This window comes from Labrus mixtus, chromosome 13 (genome assembly GCF_963584025.1).
Source record: "Labrus mixtus chromosome 13, fLabMix1.1, whole genome shotgun sequence".
NCBI classification, from domain to species: domain Eukaryota; kingdom Metazoa; phylum Chordata; class Actinopteri; order Labriformes; family Labridae; genus Labrus; species Labrus mixtus.
The window spans coordinates 12,908,635-12,929,889 of record NC_083624.1 but is presented as its reverse complement, the minus strand read 5'-3'; the positions used below and the strand labels follow the sequence as shown (position 1 = coordinate 12,929,889).

Here is a 21,255-nt window from a genome sequence, read left to right as displayed (position 1 = left end):
AGATGCCTCAGCATAACTGAGTGCTGTGTACAATCTTACATCTTTCCATCAGCTGCTTTGACTGTCCCTACTTTTCTGACCGTTTAGCTCCCATTAGCTTGAGTTGGAAACAGTTTTCTGTTGATATGAAACTATTGAATCAGGTCATGTAACAAGAAGAAACATGTCTGCATATTAGACAGTTACTAATACATTTATGAATTTAACAAAATGTAAAACCAGTTAAAATTAGAGAAGTTCATTCTAATCAAATTCCCTATTTTTGGCATTCAGTGAATAATGTATGAATACAACTTCAAAGAAACAAAAGGTAGACTACCACTACATGGAAAACTATTAAAAAGTTACAGATTTACTGGTCAGGTGTGAAGCAGATGGCGAAAAGAAAACATGACAATAATTCAGATTGAGTTACTTTTGTCATGCAGCAAAATGCAACAGGCTAATTAAGAAAAAAAACATTATTAGGACCTTATCTGGGAACGTGAAGAGAGGTATAGTTAAGATGAATATGTGCACAGTAGTTAATCATGCAGAGTAAGAATGAAGAAAAAATCAGGTAAACTGAAAGAAGATGAAAAAAGAAAGTTTTTATTGAGCAAAACAGGGTTGAAATTCAGCAGAGACAATGTAGCAGGGAAAGACTGGCACATTATGTATCCAATATCAATGGAAAGCTTTACATTTCAGTGATAATTGGGGTTATTGTCCTATAGGCTGCTCAGCTGTGCATCATCCAGGCAAGCCTGCTGATTGGATCAAATGTTGCATAATTACAGGGGGGGGGAAAGCTTTAATTTATGTGTGCCTGTCTTTCTGGCTGCCTTATTAGAAAGTCAGTCAAAACATATCCGTAACTGGCAATTGAGCCACCAATAAACTAGAAAATATTTTTTCTACTGGCTGACCATACAGCCATGTGATTGGTCCTTACCATCTCTCGCGGCAGGAACATCTCTTCCTGCCGTAGAACCACAAGACACACACTCTCTCCCTGACGCGTGCTGCGTAGCATACACACCAGCTCCTCCTGTCCCACACCTCCGATGTCCACACCGTTGACCTAAACAAACACATACACACATTGAATCAAAACACCACGACTAATCAGCAAAGCTTTTTGCCTTTTTCCACTCATCTGTAATCATTAGATTTGATTGTCCTTGTGGTAAGTCTAGAAAAGTCCACACAAGCTGATTTTTGAATGATTTAATGATAATGACAGTCGGATTCTCTGTACCTCCAGTATGCGGTCTCCAGACTGCAGGCGTCCATCTTTGACAGCGGCTCCGCGTGGCAGAATGTTTTTAACTAGAATGGGACCAGGACCATGAACTGAAGAATCCCTGGTGACCACGGTGAAGCCAAGACCTTCTGAACCTAGACACACACACACAAAGATATAAAAGGAAACACACTAAAATGTGGACGGGGAGGTGAGGTGAGGTACAATATGCGAGAATATGTAACAGCTCTAGGCCTATGTCAACACAGAACTCCTGTATAGCTCCATACCTTCTGCGTCTATATTTGTCTTCCTCTGACTTTATAAAAGTCAAAATCTCCCACCCATCCCCGACCGTCACATAATACACTCCTCTCAACTACTCCCGAGAACTTCGACATGGTGTTGTTGACTCAGCTTCCAACTATATACTCTAAGGGCGATAATTTAAATCCTTCAGGATATTGTATGTGTGTCGCCTTAAACCCTTTAGCTATAGCTAGTGCAACAGAATCTGCAGGTGTGAAGGCTTTAAAAAATGGGTTCAGGTGTGGGGCAGAGAGGAGGAGAAGGTAAGAGAAGACGGAGGGTAACACAGTGGAAAGAGGGAGGTAATGCTGTGAGGAAAAGAAAGTAATAAAGATAAGAAATCAGAAAAGCAACCTGTGCACCACTAAATGTGCATTAAAGCACTCATGAACACGCGTGCAGGGACACAAATGACCACACATGGATAGTGAGACTAGTTGTGTGTTTTATGGACCTCATTTAGTCTGGTCTCTTTAGCAGAGCCAAGTCAGCAGTTTGATCCAGTATGAATTCATATCAGCAGAAAGGGACAGATCAATAAAGGCTTAATAGAGCCTGAAGAGAGGGAATCAGGAAGATGAAGAGATGAAGAGAGGAAGGAGAGTCAGCCAGAGAACAGAGAAAGGAAGCAGGCATAACGCCGGGCCAACAGCAGGAGAAATAAACCAGATTTATTAAACGCATTCAGAAAATGACAACACATAAAAGGGTCAATAATGCTCACTTAGAACATGAGGAGTGAATATATAAGAAATGTGAGGATAGTGGAATCAAAGCAGTGTCATTAAAAGGAACAAACTTTTCTTTGTTACTGAAATTTGAAAAGATTTGTGCTTGTAGAAAACCCACAACCCGTCAAAATAGTAAGAACACTACAACATTGCTGATTGACATCCCGCAGGCAATGTTGATAAAGTGATGGAAAATACGATCATGAGTCTGTACATTGTGATTTATTTTGAAATTGATTGGACGCCCAGTGCGTTTCCTTGTCTGACTTCCTGTCCGGGTTGTTCTATTCTGTCCAGCTTGAGCGTACAGTAGTGGGGCTACTGGCACGCTCCTGAGACAGACCCCGGTGCTCGCTGTGGAAACACAATCATTGACTAGAGTGGCAGCGAACGCCGGCACACTGACGGACTGCGGCACTACTCTGTTATATTTGGACATTGGGACTTAGCCTCCGCGGTGTCTCCCTGTAGTCAAAGTGATGACAAAGGAACGACACTGCTGATCTTTGAACGTCTCATTTCCCTTTTAAAAAACTCTCACACGGCTCAGCTACTGAGTCAAATGTCATATCCACCTGACCATGACATCAAAAAAATCCAATTTGACCTTTTATCTGTTTTTAATTCCTTTGTGATCCATAACGACTTCCATTTTCCGTGCTCCAAGTTACTGTCCTAACCTTCGATGTACCAGAAGTAAAAAGCGAGGTTGAATTTAAACAGAAAGTAAAGTACTCAATTTCAAAATAAAGCCTCACAATTTTTATTTTTAAATGCAAAATAATGGAATTTCAAATAAGTTATTAAAAATGCAATAAATGGCAATTAATTATCAAAATTTCATGAGTAATCGCAATTGAAAAATAGTCATCGTTTTCAGCCTTAATATATATTTATAGATACATAAAAACATAACAACTACGTCCTTTTAAAGACATCTGAATCAGACAATCAGTCCTTCAGGTAGTCCTCACCTTTCTTTAGATCAATCCTCAGTCTGCGTCCTCCTCTCTTGTTGGTCACTAAGTTGGAGAGGGTGGGACTCTTCTTAAAGAGAGGGCTGTCACTCCTCCCTTTTGGTGTCTAGTGTAAAGAAAGAAGAACATTCGAGCTGTTTTTTTAAAGCACTGTATAAATGTAACATCATTTCAAACTGTGACGGCCCTCCCGCCAGCAGAGCCTGCTATCATGTTTTTCCCTTCTGTGTGTTTGTATCCCCGCAGGTTGCTGGTGGGCAGTGTTTCGTCACGCCTGGGCAGACATGACCAGTCTCCTATTAAAGATCAGGCTGTCAACTTCTCATTCTCTCTCTCATCCATCCTCAGCGTCACACCATCCCACAGCTCCTGAATGTTGTATTGTTGTGGTATTTTGGTTAAAAACACTGTTTAGTTAAAAAACGTAGGTTTCCCTTGTTTTTGTCTTAGAGGCCGGGTCTAGACACAAACCCTCTGGACTGTTCTGATATAATCTTTAATCATCAGAATTTATTTTGAAGCAAAACATTCTTTTCATTTGTTGTACTTGGCTATTATGGGTGTTGTATGAAGATTATTGACCAAAACTGCATCAATAATGATTTGATTCATAATAATGTGTCTAATGCAAACCTAACATGCTACATTCAAAGTGGAAAAGTATCAGTAAATCCACCTTCACTATCCTGAGGTCGAAAAAATAAATATCAAGATATTAAGTATTTCAAATTTCAGTCTTTGAACGCCTCAAAGTTGTTGCAATGGGTGGGGTTGGAAAGGTTTAAATGCCTGAATGTCCTCTAAGAAAGGTTCAATGAAATCTATGTTTTTTACAGTGACAAACAGATCGAAGGCAAAAAGGACACAGGACTCAGCAAGTTTCCCACTGTTGCAAATGAATTGATCCAAGTAAGAAATCTGCAGATTTTAAGATGGTTTCTATACTGATTACAGCTCTCATGAACAGCCATCCACATTGTGCTTTGCCTCTGTGCACTGCCTGTCAGCACCTGTGTGTCCAATCGGACTCAAAGCTGATCGTTTGTACTTACTGACATTGTTTCCTCTTTTCTAGATCCTTGCTTGTGTTGTACTTACTCTCTGATGTACGTCGCTTTGGATAAAAGCGTCTGCTAAGTGAATCGTAGAATTGTAATGATAACGTAATGACTTAAAAGATCTACATTCAAATATTCACTTTTGTCACATCTAATAAGGCAATACTGCAGCGTCTACATTGTGCTTATGTACATCTTTAAAACCTGTTACTTTCCTATCACCTCATTCAAACTTAACGCAAGTGAGATCTAAAACTTAGCACATTCAGGATGTCCCTTAAGTCAGAGCTCGATTTTGACATTTAACTTACATTAGCTTCCACTAAGGCAGCTTCATCAACCAATCGCGTGGATGGATTCTCAGGGGGCTTAAAGATGGGTTTGGCCTTGACAGGTGGGGGTGGCTCTTTGGTCTTGGTGACTCGGGGGCTGCTGTCAGGACCGGCACCGTTGCCAAACAGCTGACCAATCAGACTCTTCTCATAGCGTTCTCTGTTAGAGGAGGGAACTACTTCCAAACGGACGACTGTGGAACGCATTGCCTGACGGAACACTTCCTGGGCCCTGGATGAGAGAGAGAGAGAGAGAGAGAGAGAGAGAGAGAGAGAGAGAGAGAGAGAGAGAGAGAGAGAGAGAGAGAGAGAGAGAGAGAGGTGAGTGGTGGGAGCAGAAATAGAGAAGAAAGTGAAGAGAAAAAGTTTTGTTCAACAAGTGTGTGGAGTTTTAAGTTAAGTATGTGCAGCACATATGGCATACCATTAAAGCTAATCATGCCATCCATCACAGTTACAGGCAGTGTGTAGTTATTCATCTCTGACAAGCAGAGTAATCGTCAGAGGACTTATAGCTCAATTAGGATTAAAAAAAATAACAAAAAAGATACACGGTATAAATCCAATTTCAAATGACACATTAAAAGAGTTCATATTAATTGCTAAGTTTTATAAATGGGGTGTTCGATTTTCAAAAAGTGGGATACATTGAGGCACATCTTAGGCTCATGTATCTTTACTTCAGTAATCTAAAGTTAATGTCACTTCCAAGACTGACGCTCTTTTTTTTCCCTCTTCATTGTTAATCAATCTAATTGGTTCTCTAAATGTCAGAAATGATGAAACAGTCATTGATCTCAGTTTAAATTTACAACGATCCAAAACACAGACCTGAATGCTTGACTTGATTGCTGTATCTAACCGGAGGTCACAGGTCATAGCACTGAGTGTTTCATGCAAGTTTTGTTACAGTGACTGGTGTCGTGTATCTGAACTGAGTGAAAAGTAAATAAATGGCGACAGGACAGAGCAGGAGAAGCCACACAGCACCATGACACCTGCACAGCTGGCCATTATAATCTCATGATCTATAAAGAGATCATTCTGCAAAGGATTAGTTGCTATCACATTATACTAACTCAGTTAGAGGACCCATTGTGTCAGAGGCGATCGCTGCACCCCATCATTCACCCTACATAACCAACAGAGAAAATCCACTTTATTTACATGTAACAGGATTACACTTCTATTATTTTCCTTTGTGATTATTATCAGAGGTATAATGATCATCATGTTTCTGTAGGATAGAGACTTTGTTTATAAAGCAGTGTATGACAGATAAATATGCATATAAAAAAACTTCAGATATGCAAAACAGATACCTTAAAATAATATAATATGAAATAAAGAAATATAACATTGTGGGGAAGTTTCCATCCTAAACAATTAATTAATCACATTTGGAAATCCATTTTTGCAACATTATTTGGACTGTGCATCCACGACGCGTTTAATCGGTATTACTGTATGTCTACATATTTTACAAATATGGTCTATAAGATCTAATATCTTTTTTTTGTGGCCGCTCCCAGCGCTTCAAGTTGAAAATCTTTCAACTTTTCAGAAAGCCACTGTTGACGTCACTGGCGCTAACTTCCAAATGCATGAGATTCCCTGTAGTTTTACCCACATCCTCTTTCCTCTGTGTCTGATCAGGAAATAAACAATCTCAAATAAAAAACCTACAGTAAAAGTCAAGGAGCAGTGTCACACAGCGGCCGTTGTCAACAGACTGTTGTCATAGAGTCAGGACGGATGTGCAGCATCTTCTATTCTCAGAAAGCTTCATGCAAGCACTCCTGAGTGCAGAGCCAGTACTTTTCTGCCCGGGAAAAACTCTAGGTGGACACAGGGTCCCTTTCCAGTGATTTTTGGAATGATAGTTTCACGTAAATGTACACGTTATCTTACAAGCAAGTTTCTAAAACCTCAATTCATGCTAAGTTAATGTAACAAACTCCCTGAGTAATTACTTATTAAATGGTGAAGATGATTCATTTATTGGTAAGAAATTACCAATCTTTGGTCGTGAGGTAAAAAATAATTTTACAATGTTTTTTTCTTCATACAAGTGATCATAGTAGTAGCAGTATTTAGAAACCCACTCATATTATTCCATATTAATATTCAAAACCACATTCTTTGAAAGATGCACCAAGGTGGGTTTTTAAGTGAGCCTGAGTTTGTTTGCTTGGGGAAGCATGTCAGACAGGATTTGCATACTGAAACCATAAAACACTATGCAGGCTAAGCGAATCTCTGTGTCACACCTTCCTGAATGACACTTGTGGTGATTTGATATTGTACTAGGACCACAATACAGAATAATTAAACTAGATGTGAAGCTGTGTGTGCTGATGTGTGTATGGGGACCATTGTGCACAGATGATATCATTATTGTTCCTGGTTAGACAATGTGTGGAGACACATTTGTGTAAAAGAGATATTCTAAGCAAGCAGGCTACCTCAACACGGCTGCCAAGCTAGGACAATGGAGGTGAGTTTGTGTGTTTGTGTGTTTGTGTGTGTGTGTGTGTGTGTGTGTGGTACTCACAGGGATCAACAGACTCTCAGTGGCCTACTTAGAGATCTTCCACTGGAACTACATCTCAATACACCTGCCATGACCGAACAATACTGGCGAGAGTGTATGTAAGATCGCATTCAAACGTGTCATTGTTAAAAAAAAAAAATGGCCTATGTACATGACATCCAAATGTTTAAGACCAGCCTGTTTGTGAAATATTGAATATCCCAAATATCTGCTCTACATCATATGTGTACGGGTCTGAGTTTTAACTGGAGAGTGTAAGGCTTGGAAAACCACGTCTGTGTGCATGTTGGTGTTTGTGAGTGAGTGCACATGGGACTACCCACGTCTTTGAACAATAGGTGCAAACCCCTCTGGTGATAATCCATTTACCTACAGCACAGCATAAAACAGCTCACATATAATCTTATTACCACACTGGACACTGGACAAGGACTATTGTGCACACTGTATAGACACTGCGATGTGCTGTATCATTATAGCATTCGCATCAGTCCTTGTAATCTCTGGCGATTGTTTTTACAGGTGTGTCTTTTGTCATTTTAATGCTCTGTAATCATGTTACATACCCAAATACTCTCATATTAATGTCCTGCTTTGAGCTGCTTCGGGGAACTGTAAGCAAACTCTACTAAGAAACATCTGGTCTCACATGAGTGATGCGGAACGGGCAGACACACAAAGGCCGGCTCTGACAGACATGCAACGCTTTTCCAAACATCTGCCAAGAGTCTTTTCTGCTGTTCTCTGTGCAACAGCAATATAAGCCCTCTGACAATGGAAAGGAAACAAGACACATAAAGAAAGAGAGTGGGGAAACAGGAAGAAAAGACCAAGCAAGGTCCGACATCAAAAGGTTTCAGACCTTAGATGTATCTATAGACATACAATTAGGGCAGTGTGGACACATTTGGTTCCCAGTGACTCATCTTACAAGGGTTAAAGACAGAAACATGTTTTCTATTCTGCAAGTGAATGGAAATTAAAATATACATCTCCTAAATAAATCTTCCTATAAGTTGCTGATGTCATGCGCCCCATGTACAGAGGCTATAGTCCTCATCGCAGCAACCGTTGGTTCAAATCCATCATCTGCATGCTAAAAGGCCCAAAATATAACTTTGAAAATCATAATAAAAAATCTTGTTCCTTCTGAGCTCGCAGTTCTGCCGTTAATCACTACTGTTATTATAAAAGCAGAACGTGTGAGACTTCCATCACTGAGTTGTTATACAATTCTTTTAAACTTTTGTTGAAACAGCCCCGTGTTTTCTGTTCTCTCATTTCCTTTGGATGTGCCTTTGTAGGCATTTTTTTCCGCCCCCGTTGACCCACTGCTAACAGTTTTGCACTCACTGGCTGAAAGTCTTGTCCATGAGGTCGGTGTTGTTGATCTTCACGATGCACTCCTCCTCTTGAAACAAGCCCTCCTTTCTCGAGCGACTCTCCTCCTCCACACCACGGATGTACAGACCGAGAGACCTGAAAGGAGATCGAGCGAGAAGAGGAATGGAGTTTATTTTTATTTTACATGACAACTTGCACACATGGATGCAAACACAAGCACACTCAGTGACTTTCAGTGTGTCCCAGGGGTGTGCTGATGTGTCCAATGGAAACGTCCACAGAGACCATCATTAGGATTTATTTAGACATGTCTGTGTCAGATAAACCCCTTAACTGTCTTTTCTTGTCCCACTGTGCTACTATCCATGCTTATATGAGCAACTTTTAGCTCATTAATGTCGACCTGGGAGCAAAGTGATTACAGGTCCAATATATTAAGACAATAGTCAAGTTCAGAGTATGTTAACAGATATGAAGCTAAAGCAATTTTCACATATGCACTCCTGCAAAAATCTAGATCATTTCAGGAAGGCTGCTCCGGAGAGGCTCCTGACCTAGCTGTTCACATATGCTCATCACAGCTGGAGACTATCCCTGTCAGAGGGGAGGGAAGAGCACGGGGTCTCCTGAGGTAAGACTTGATGAAAAAAAACAACGCGGAAGTAACTGATGGAGCAACAGAGTCCGCTACACAATGCTAAAATGAGAATATGTGCCTTTATGTCAATGCTACTGACGAACAGATAACGTAATGCAGCCGTTTAATTACTTGCATAGAGATCGTAGTGGCCGCGTGTATACAATGCACATTCTATGCACCGTGCAGCAGTCACTGTATATAAACGTCACTCCCCCTTCCCATTGGCTCGAGGTGAATTCTCCGGAGAATATCCTGCAGCAATATTCTCACATCAGCTCACTCTGACTTTCTGCTGAATAAATCCTAGGGGTCTGGCCGGAGAAACTCCAGGTGAAGTCTGAACCAAAAATTCAGCTGTTTGCGTTCACACATACAGCTCCTCCTGGAAATATCTGGAGTTTTTCGAGAGTTTTCTGCAAGTGTCAAAGCCCTATTAACGTGAAAGTCACGAGTCAGATTAAAGATCAGAAGAGATGATTTCAGTACCAACTTACCTGTAAATCTAACACTAACACTCACTAAAACAAGACTCAACATAGAAGATGTGTTGACACTCACACATAAAAGACTTCAGCAGTCAAAGGGTCAAAATAGGTCAATATGTGAAAGGGATGTTGGTAGATGATGGGACGAGTAGGAGGAGGTGTTCGGGAAAGAGAGCGGAAGACGGGGAGGGGAAAAAAGACCAGAAAGAGCAAGGAATTTAAGAAGGAGATTGGCAGGGTCAGGTGAGTCATGAGAACAGCAATAAAAACTCATCCTGCTTTGGTTTAGGAAATCCCCATCCCCTGTCTGACTGTCACACACCCAAAGAAAAGCTCTGCATAACTGGACCACTTTCCTTCCTTTTCTTTTTTTTTTCCCCCCATTGTGTTTGAATGTAGCTGCCATTTACTGTAGTGCCAGGGTCAAAAGAATCCATAAAGCCTGGCCCACACTAAAAAGAGTTTTAAAAAGAGATTTTGAAAATGTGAAAGTCCCCTAACATGACAACAAATATTAAAGATCTGGTGTGTGGTGAGCAAAGATATGACCAAAAGAGCTCACCACACACCAACAGATTCCATTCAACTAAAACCAGAGTGCTGACTCACAAAACTGGATTTCTCCCTAAATCTCTTGTGGTCAAACATTATAGCTAACAAACATGGGCAGAGAAAATTGGGGGGGAGGGGGAATTCAACACTTTTAACTTTTAAAAACGATATGAATTGCTGAATTATCTAGGTTTGAGTATGTGTGTGTGTGTGTGTGTGTGTGTGTGTGTGTGTGTGTGTGTGTGTGTGTGTGTGTGTGTGTGTACACACATGTGTTTTTGTGTGTGCATGCATGCAAAATACTCACCGACCACTGAGCGATGAGCTGTAGGGAACCACATGGATTCCCAGGGGACTGTCCTCTCCCAAGATCTCAACTGTTCTGGTCAAGCTGCACGTACAAAAAAAAAAACACAGAAATACACACACACACACCATGAAGAATAACATAAATGAGAAGTATAACATGTTTGAAAAAAACTCATTGAAAAAATGACCCGCTTTCACTTAACTCCTAAAATCAAGCAGCTTCATTGAATTTTGACATGACACACAGTGCAAAGAGACTGCATTGGACACCACTTTTTTAATCAACACTTTTACCTTTTTCTGAGAAAGGTGCTATAGGAAAGTGGCCATTAAAAAAGAAAGACATAATAAGGCATTGAAGGTGTGTCAAACACAAGCAATAGTGGTGGTGAACAAATACAAACACATACAGACATACGACATTGAGTCTTTTGTTTCTAGGAAAATTATTGAAAAGCACTATCATATAGTAAATAATTCTCTCATACATGCACATAATTCCTAGATTCTTAGATACACAGATCACTTTCTATGGATGCATTCATTGTGATTTTTTTGTCAAGAACTAATTCCATGCAAACTGGGCCCTGAGAGAACTTATTGATCTGTGTGTCAAAACTTTTTTTCATACCATTCATCTTCATGTGCTCCCTCCTCTCTTCAATCTCTAAATGTCTCCGTCTATTTTCAAATATTCAAGTGTGTGTCTGTTTTACATTCCGTCTCTGTTTAAATGTGTGTGTGTTGAAGTCTTTGTTTGTTTGATTAGTTTATCTATCAGAGCACAGCCATTAATCCTCTCCTGACCTTCTCCCTGCTCCCAGTGTGGGTGTGTTATTTTTTCTAAGTGAGTTTGTCTGAACTTAGTTTTGTCCTCTTTAGTTCTACCAGCTCGCTCTCTCTCTCTCTCTCTCTCTCGCTCCCTCTTTCTCTGTCTGCTCATTTTGTCTTCCACTCTCTCTCTCAAGCATCCATCCGTCCCCTAAACCCCCATGAACCGATAGGAGTACAGATGTGATAAACTCCACAGAGAGGGTGGTTGATGATGTTGGGGTGCAACAGGGGAGAGATCCACAGAGAGAAAACAAGTTCTCCCTCTCCCTTTGTCTCTGTCCGCTCTCACACACACACACACACACACACACACACACACACACACACACACACACACACACACACACACACACACACACACACACACACACACACACACACACACACACAAACACACACACAAACACACACACACACACTTTTGAATATGAACTGTGTGGGGAATGTGACAAAATGCCGTATTGAAAATTATTATGGATACTGCATGCATTTTACCTCACATGCCAAATGAGCTTAATTTTTTAGACCAGAGGTGGGTAAATGGCGGCCTGGAGGCCACATGTGGCCCACATCAACCCTCAACGTGGCCCTCAGGTTAATTTTTACATATCAATTAATTGGAAACATGAAGAAAACATGAGAGAATCTGCCATGAAATCATGAAAACCAGAAATATGTCCATAATAATATTTTGAATATTGATTTGATTTGGTACATGTTAAATTTGAGACATCATTGACTGTAATCGTTTTTGGTAACTACAATTTGGCCCCCTGGCAGTGAGAATTAAATGAATGTGGCCCTTGCTGTGACCAAAGTTGCCCATACCTGATTTAGACAGAGGTAAGAGCTCAAAATACCCTTAAAAAAGTTTACCTGACTCATTAGGTGACTCAACTCGAAACAGAACAGGAACCACAAAACTCACTAACAATATTGATAACCTCAATGTTTCCAGTTTTGAAAAATGTAGAACCAGGTAACAATAATCATAATCCTAAATTGAATCTATATAGTGCATTCCAAGGGACCAGGTCCTTAATACAACCTTGATATCTGACAGAAACTATCATCTCTCCCTGACCTTACTTAAAATGATTTTGTTTCCAAAACTTGACCGCAGACAGCAGCGTGGATGTAAATCTGAGATTCTGTTTGGACAGTCCTCCATGTTCTACACTCACAATCCACCCAAACTACTATGAAAGTTATGTTCCATTCATTCCATTACGTTCCATGAATTCTTGATTAACATTATACATGCACAAGTACTTTGTCACCATAAAGTAATCAGGAAAGTATATTAATAATATAGTATGAATAAAATGTCTAGGGCTGGGCTGTCCACTAGTACGACTAAAAGTATGGGTAATAAAGGTGACATTTTATTAGCCCACCAAAAAGATCCATTTGTGTCGAGTAAATTGGCATTTTATGACAACAAAAGAAATGACTATCAGAGAATGTACTATAATGTTAGTAATGCTTGCTAACTAAGTGTAGGCAATCTGTTTTTTTCCACCAATACTTGTCAGAGGGGTACTTACAATATGTACTGAGGTGCTCAAAGGCACACTCCCAATAGGCAATCCGTACCATGTCTAAGCACGCTTCACCCCAGTTGAAGTCCAGTTCATTTGACTAGTGTGAGTGCTCCGATCTGTGCTCAAGCTCGGTACACTTCTTTGGCCCTGGCACGGCTGGAAGACATGAGCTTAGGCACAGTATGGTTCATGCACGAGCACAAGCACACAACATGGACAGCCTTCAATTATCGAGAGACTAAAATGACTCAAAATTTGGGCTGAATGCATGTCCCTTTTATTTTTTATTTTGGAGTCCGACTGTGTTGTAAACTAAGCACTCTTCATAATTATGTTATTCCATGCATGTGTTGTATTACAACGCATTACAATGTTATGTACAAGAGGTAACCATGCTCAGGCCCGGTTAGTCCTGGAGCTGTGTGAGTGCAGGCCAGCAGGGGGAATGGGGAGGTGGGACAATCATGCTTAAGCATGGTATGGGACAACTGGGGCCTAGTGTGAGTGCGCCCTAAGTCTGGGTATCGGAATGGGTATAGGTAAAGGGAAAACAGAAGAGGAATAAATCAAATCTGTAAAAGAAAAAAAAAAGGGTGGGCAAGAAAACATGAACAAAAAGAGAAAAAAGAAGGGGTAAATGGGTGATAAAGGTATAAAGGGAGAAGGGATTGTGAGGAAAATATATTGAAATGAGGAAGGAGGAGGCACTGAATTAATTAGACAAGGCTAATGAATTGCATTAATATGAGAGGAGGGGGGGAAACAACCACCCCTCCTTCTATCCCTTCCTGCTTCTGTGCCTCTGATCTCCAACACTCTCACTGGAGCAGACACACACATACACACACACACACACACACATACACACACACACACACACAGGCACTCGAGATCCATTTGCGTTTCCTCTTTTATTTTTCTGTGAGATTTGACAGGCTGCAGCACTGCAAAAAATGAAGTGGGGGGTGAGGGAGAGACGCAATGGTTGAAACTTGAGAAAAGAGAGACGCAGCGCAATGATGAGAGAACAAGAGACGGAGAAAAAGGGCCAAACACACAGAGCAGAAGAGAGGAGGGAAGCGCAGAGAGATGAAGAGAGCAGGTGTTCTCTTTATCCACCTGCCACTTCACTGATCCTTGCTATGAAAGACAGAAGCACAGAGGAGATAGTACAAAAAAGGAGGATGTGCATTACCAAACCACTCTGCTCCTCTCACTGTATTTCACCCTCTTCTTATTTATTATCTCCCCTTCTCACTTCAAAGTGTGGAGAGCCAGTGATGTATAGAGTAAAGAGAATGTAAATCAGTACAAATGTACTATAAAGCTGAAGGTTAATGCATGCAAATACACAGAACACATTCAAATGCTTTTTTTAATAATCCAAATCGTCTAAAAAGTAGCTATTTAATATTAGAATGAAGTAAGAGCCCGACTGCAATGGGACTGTGTGATTGATGTCGTTGCTGATTTTAGGAGGCAATTACCATTGTGGCAGAAGTTTGAGCTAGAAAACGAACATTTTCTGCACAGATTGTTCTCAGATTTTTGCACTGATTTGAATATTTAAAGATACTTAATCAGCAGCTTTCATAAACAAAGAACATTTAACACTATTTTCATGTCAGCCACTTTTAAGTACACAATGATCTGTTTAGCTTTGACTCTCTCCTACATAAGCTGCAAACAACAGTGCTGAACATATTGAAAGCTATGCAGCAAAGCTTTGGTGGCAGTTGTGGCTCAATTGGTAGAGTTGGTCGTCTCCTAACCAGAAGGTCAAGGGTTCGATCCCCAGCTCCAGTCTGATGTGGGGCAGGACACTCAACCCCAAGTTACCCGCTGCTTCGTCGGTGGCGTATGAATGTGTACAATTGGGATTAGTTACTTCTGATGGTCACTCGACATGCGGTGTAAAAATTATTTGAGTAGTCAGAAGGCTAGAAAAGTGCTATACAAGCTCAAGTCAATTCAGCTTTTACCATTTACTGTACCATCTATGCAGGCAAAGCACTCTCTGCTGGATAAGTATTGTTGTAGCGGACTACAATTGATGAAAAAAAAAATGCCAGAAGAAACCTTTTTCTTCCAATAAATAATATCTTGAACACATCTTGGGTTGACTTTTTTGCATTGTTGGCTATCCCTCTCTTGGCTGGTGGAATTTTATGGTGCATCCCTGCTAATGAATTATGTTATGAAATAAATCCTATTTTCTATCTTAGCTGTTATTTTTGTGCAAAATAATAATAATATAACTAGTTGTTATATGAAAACCTGAGTATCATAATATAAAGTATTGTATAAATTTTTTTTTTTTTAAATGGAACTCCATCCAAGACTACTTCCCACAACTCGATGTTGTCATTTCTAAATGACCCAAAGCAGTGTTCTTTTGCATGTTATGATATTAACATGATTTGAAAGCATGTAAACCCATACTAATATGTGATTGTCCCATATAATATCAGCCAACCGGTAGCCTATATTGGTCAGCCCCGAGCACACAGCTAAGTATAAATGATAAATTGCAGGTGTATCCGAAAAGTACCAGTAATGGTAAAAGAAAACCGGAAACAAACCAGTGCACAAAAGCTTATGTTCACATGGTTGTAAATATGAGAAGAGTAATTTTAAGGGCTGGGGGAAGCAACAACTCAAGTTCATCTGGTGTTTCAGACACTACAGGGAAAGGGACCACCTCCTGGAGCAGCAACTACTCTATCACCAGCGAGGTAATGTCTTAATATAAAGGACACACCATTAATTGAAATATGAGGACAAATATCTACAGCGACTTCACCAGAGACTAAAGACGTTCGGAGGTTTAGGCTATGCATTGGCAAGGACAAATGACCTCCACCAAAGCCTTTGACAATAGCACAAGATCCTAAAGAGGAATCATCACTGAATTAAAAAAAAATCCTGGAGAATCATTGACTGAAAAGCTCCAGTGTCTCTCCAAATCGTAATGGGTTTCATACTTGCTGGTTCAGAACCAAGGGAAACAAAACCGTCCATAAGAAAAGAAAAAAAAACAAGCTAGCTCACTCTTTTGAGGTGAATGCTGTGGGTTGAGCAGGGTTAAAAAGAGGTATCTTTCACAGTTTTTACTGAAGTTACAGGTTTAGAAGAAGTTTCTTTATTACTCAAAATAGACTCATCAATGATGTGTCCAGGTTTCTTAGAATAAAAACGTTTTTTTTTCTGAAGGAACATTTCCATTGGCAAGAAGAACAAAGGAAAAAACAAAAGGGGAAAAAAACTAAATAATGGAGGAAGAGAGGAGGAGATTGATAAACAGGTATGGACATTAGTATCTTTAAAACACCACAAAAGGGCTCCTTGCCATTGATAAAAAGAAGTGGAGTAGTAAAATGAATATAATACTGAACTCTAAAACTCCTTTCACAAGCAGTTTGTCTTGTGCAGCCAGTGGAAACCATTTACCTTTTCACCTCCTTGCTTATAAAACACCTCCAACATACACAGCACCTTATTTCACAAATAAATATAACGCGCCGGCAATGCTATTTCAATAAACCAATTTACAGTAAATCTGTTCCCCGGTATAAAAAGCACATTTTGAGTCACAGGTAATGAGTTTCACGGTGACCATGCTGCAAGCTTTAAATTATGATGAGCCATTACTGTATTTATAGGTGTAGCTTCGTACTCAAAGGCACGCTCCCCCACACGCACAGGGGGGGACCACGATACCCCTCCAAACATACACAACAGTAAAATCTCATATGGAGGAACAAACACTCACACATTCACTTAACGTATGCTTTACTGTTCCAGTATTTATGGCTGCATTCCTCTACTCAATTTGGACTTCTTTTTTTTTTTTGCAATTTCAAGGATCGTTTCCCTGGCGACCACAAAAACCATTACATCACTTTTTCATTACTCACAGCTGAGATGGTTAGTGTATTAGAGTGTGTGCACATGAGAGGAAATGTGAACATAAAAAGTTGTTCAGAAAAACAAAAGTGTTTGTGTCTTTAATGAGTACCTTTCCATCCACTGCATTGAACTGTTTAGTAGCAACAACTTAAATACAACTTGAATGATCGAACAATATTGTGCATTTTGATTTTTATTCAGGTTTGCCAATATTGTAAAATAAATCCTAATTTTGTTCTACCATTAATAATATATGACACCTTGCATAGCAGCATTGTATGTGGTGCAAGGTGAATAAGTGTGTGTGTGTGTGTGTGTGTGTTTATGTGTGATCTAATCACTGTCTCTCCTCTGTGCTTGCATCTGGTTGCTATGGAGAGAAAGCACTAAAACAGCTGCTGAGGCTGATGTCAGACATTATTCTCTCGAAATTGTTGTCTCATAACTCTCTCTCCCTACATGCCCACTTTACAGGTTCACTGCACGTTATTTTGTTCCTGTATTTATGAATTAGCTGTGGATTAATTGGGCGCCCATACTGACCTGTTGATTTCAAATCACAGAGTAATACACCATCCATTAACAGAGGTCAATGCTGCCAGACAGAGGAGCACATAGATCAATGATGTAACAGCCACTTCCTTCAATTTAAGACCGACCCATTCATTGCCTTCGTATTAGTCATGCTTTTCCAGTGATTGGCTTTCATACCGTTTTGTGGGCGCTGGTTTTATTCATTTAAACGTATATTATAATGGTTTGGTCAGGAATCACTGAACACAGTACTGTACTTACAAAGAGTCCTGTGACCACTCAAAGCGCTCTTACACTACATGTCACATTCACCAACAAAAACAAAGTCACTTCTAAGCGAAATCCACACGGGCTACCTTCCAAATGTCACACAGACATTTTTATTTACAGCCAGCTGCACTACGTCAGCATGTACATGAACAAAGACATAAATAATAAACTAACTGTTTCTGAAATGAAAAAAATATTTAACAAAAATACTCCTTCAATAAAAAAAAGAAAAATGTTCCTTTCCTGCATAACAAAACACACAGCTGTGTATTTTGTTTAGCAGGCTCTTTGGATTTTAGAGTTTTGCTCAGGGAGTGAGAGAGAGACGGAGCAGGATGAAGAGGTACAGACAGTGAGAGGAGTATTTGGCAAACTGGCAGCTCTGATTTCTTAAAAAAAAGAAAATCAACAAATCGCCCAGAAATGTATACATATTGCTCTCCTTAAAAGTCTAATACAATGTCAGAGTAAAAACCTTATTTATCTACTGTATGAAGTATTTTAGGCTAGAATGGTCAAATGACAATCTGACTTGAACTTGTAAAGTGCTTTTCCAGTCTTCTGACTACTCAAAGAACGTTTACACCGCATGTCACAGAGGCTGTTATGTAAAGTGACCATCTAATCCCATTCATATACATTCATACGCCGCAGATGAAGCAGCAGGAGCAATTTGGGGTTAAGGACACATGTGACTGTAGGAGCTGGCTCCGACTCTACCAGCTGAGGCACAGCCACCCCAAATGTAACGCTCAAGAAAAACTGAAGACACAGGTCAATGGTTTATCACGTTTTGCATCATGGAAGGTTAAATAATGGAACCGTAATTTTGAGGGGGCTTAAGTAGCAAAGCTATGACTAAGCTGACATAGAAAAGAGAAAATAAATAGATGTGTAATAGAAGCAGCATAAATGCACATCTTAACCTGAGTGAATCCATGCTATGATTATTTATAGACACATTCATATGAGCCTTGGTCACGTGGCCGTGGCCATGTATAATAATTGTCTGTCCACGCTCCGTGTTAGAATGAGCTTGCCTAACATCCCCATCCCCTTCACAGTGCCAGAATACACATACACACACATATGCTTAGAAGCCCACAGGAGACACACAGGGCATCCAGGACCCCAAACTCTTAATTAGGCAGCACTCATTAGAGTGTGCATGTGTGTTCAGTTGTGTCTGCCTATTACAAAAAAAAAGATGCAAGTGTGTTTGTAGCTGTTTATTTTTCGAGGCCATGTGTGTATGGTCGTCAACACGTGTGAGGGTCTGTGTGTGTGTGTGTGTGTGTGTGTGTGTGTGTGTGTGTGTGTGTGTGTGTGTGTGTGTGTGTGTGTGTGTGTGTGTGTGTGTGTGTGTGTGTGTGTGTGTGTGTGTGTGTGTGTGTGACATTGACCCCATTTTGGCACTTCTTTGTACTGGGCTAATGATGCAGCTTCTTTACACTAACTATATATGGAAGGGCCTTGATCTGGATTGGAATACAGTTTTAATGAAGGGAAAGTAGGACACAAACAAGCACACGGGCATCAATAAACATGAATGTAGACAAACTTGCAAATGCAAAAAAAAAAGCTGTACGCAACTACAAAACATATATAGGTGGACAGCAGGACAGGAGCGATAATGACACACAAACACACTGACCTGTCACTGAAGGCATGTTTGCCCTGGGGTCGCTCTACCCCTGCTGGTCTCTCCCCAGCAGGACCGGCTGCCTGCAGAGAAAACACAAAGAACATGTTCCTGTTAGTCTGAGAGTGGCATTTGGAAAAGAGAGGATAAAAACAGTGGAACGACCCAATCGGAGGGTACACTCTATACATCCAAAAAAGGGACACTGAGACATTTTTGGATAGATTAACAAATGTACTGTGGGGAAAACACAGAAGCACTTTATGAATGAGTTAGTGGATTAATGAACTCTGTTTTTATTTTCTTGCTTTCATGACACTACATCCAATATGAAATCCTGACCTTTTTTTTCAATTTCAAAGACCTGAGAATGCTTAAATTGAATGAATGAATTGGAGAGTTAGGTGATGATTGAATGAGCTGATAAATTGATGGATGGATGATGTAGGCAAGAAGCTCGTGTTGTCGAGCAGTAATAAAGAATATTGTCCATGGGGATGAAATCTGAGAGAAAGAGTGGGAGAGAAGTGAGAGTAAGAGAGTAAATAAGATCCAAGGGAGCTGTAATAATCACTTTAAACATTGACATGAAGCTTTCATGAAGTGTGCTCATGTTTTTGTTTTTGACACAGAGAGGTCAGCTCCACAGGGAAGAGGTCACAGTTCAAGCCCAATAGTATTATGATGATGAATCATCTAATACTCAATATGTGACAGTGTCACATTCCTGTGCGTATGACGGCACACATGTGGCTATGCACCGACGTATTACTGCTTTACACGCTTTGGAATCCACAGAGTTGAAATTGTATCATGTAGTTTAGCAGAATTAAATGTAATCAAACTCGACAGCCCTGAAATAAATCACAGATTTGCAAATATTATAACACTTTCAGCTCATTTGGCTAACAATGTTTTTCATCTTGTAGACACTTTGAGAGATGTATTGATTTTCTTGGTCTATAGAGACCCAGAGTCCTGATGTCACCTCTGGACCAGCTGCTTTTCTACAAGCCTCCTTATTTCAAATCAAAGACAAATCAAAGCAAGAATTCGATCTGATTTTTACAGAAGTAAAACAAAGTTACTGACAGAGAAGAAGTGCAGCTTCAATTACATTTTAGCAGCATGTTGTCCACATCTTAAGTCATCATAACAGTTATTTCTCCTGTATCTAAGTTGGCATTTAATAATCTCCTTAAAAAAATGTCCTCTGTCCAACTATTTGAGCTTCATATCTCTTTGTCCTTTTCTGACCTGCTAAAGTTACATCCATGACAGATTAGCTTCAGCCACTTCACTCCTTCTTTTTGTCAAACTCTTGGCGAGATTCTAACGCTTGTGAAAACAGGATTACTGCAAGTAGCTCCAAACAATAAAACTGAAGTGTACGCAGTGGTGGCGCAGCGGTTAGTGTGTTAGTGCGTCCATGTATGGAGGCCATGGGCAGCCAAGCGGGCGGCCCGGGTTTGAATCCGACCCGTGTCTCCTTTCTTTCTGACACTATCCACTATCCTATCTCTCCTATAAAGGCAGAAAACCCCAAAAAATAAATCTTAAAAAAAAAAATAATACTCAGTGTACTGTAAAAACATACTTTTTAGTAAGGCTGTTGCTTTGTTGACTTGTGAATGAGCATTATATTCTTAGCATGGTCTACTCCAACACTCTACAATGTAATACAACGGAGCAGATCAAGAGAACTGCAGAAGCAAAAGCCTACTTACATATCTAAACCACAGTGTCAACAAAGACAGAGCATTTTAGGAGAGTTTAGGAATTCATGGTCATCTCATCAAAAAGCAGAACTTTATTCAGTAAGATTCATTACGGACACAAACGTGCACATTGTAATATATGCAGATTGTAGTTGTAACATTTTTTTTAAGATTTTAAGAAATGTTAACAAAAAAGAAGCAATTTTTAGAAAGACAATAAAAGAGCAACAAAAATGAAATGACAAATGATCACTTTGTTTGACCCTGACTCCCTTAATGCTTGATTTC

The 21,255-nt window shown here is 40.0% G+C and overlaps 1 protein-coding gene across 2 annotated transcripts in view; it reads right to left on the bottom strand.

Moving 5' to 3' along the window:
• pard3bb (par-3 family cell polarity regulator beta b) overlaps positions 1-21,255 on the bottom strand; it is a 218,939-nt gene that overhangs the window by 142,739 nt on the left and 54,945 nt on the right. For both annotated transcript variants that reach the window (XM_061053776.1, XM_061053777.1), the window contains exons 5-11: positions 19,262-19,332; positions 10,515-10,598; positions 8,540-8,665; positions 4,612-4,864; positions 3,240-3,348; positions 1,241-1,380; positions 935-1,063 (exon numbers count right to left, since the gene is read on the bottom strand). In XM_061053776.1, coding sequence (XP_060909759.1) covers positions 935-1,063; positions 1,241-1,380; positions 3,240-3,348; positions 4,612-4,864; positions 8,540-8,665; positions 10,515-10,598; positions 19,262-19,332 — 912 coding nt within the window. The remainder of the gene's footprint in view (positions 1-934; positions 1,064-1,240; positions 1,381-3,239; positions 3,349-4,611; positions 4,865-8,539; positions 8,666-10,514; positions 10,599-19,261; positions 19,333-21,255) is intronic.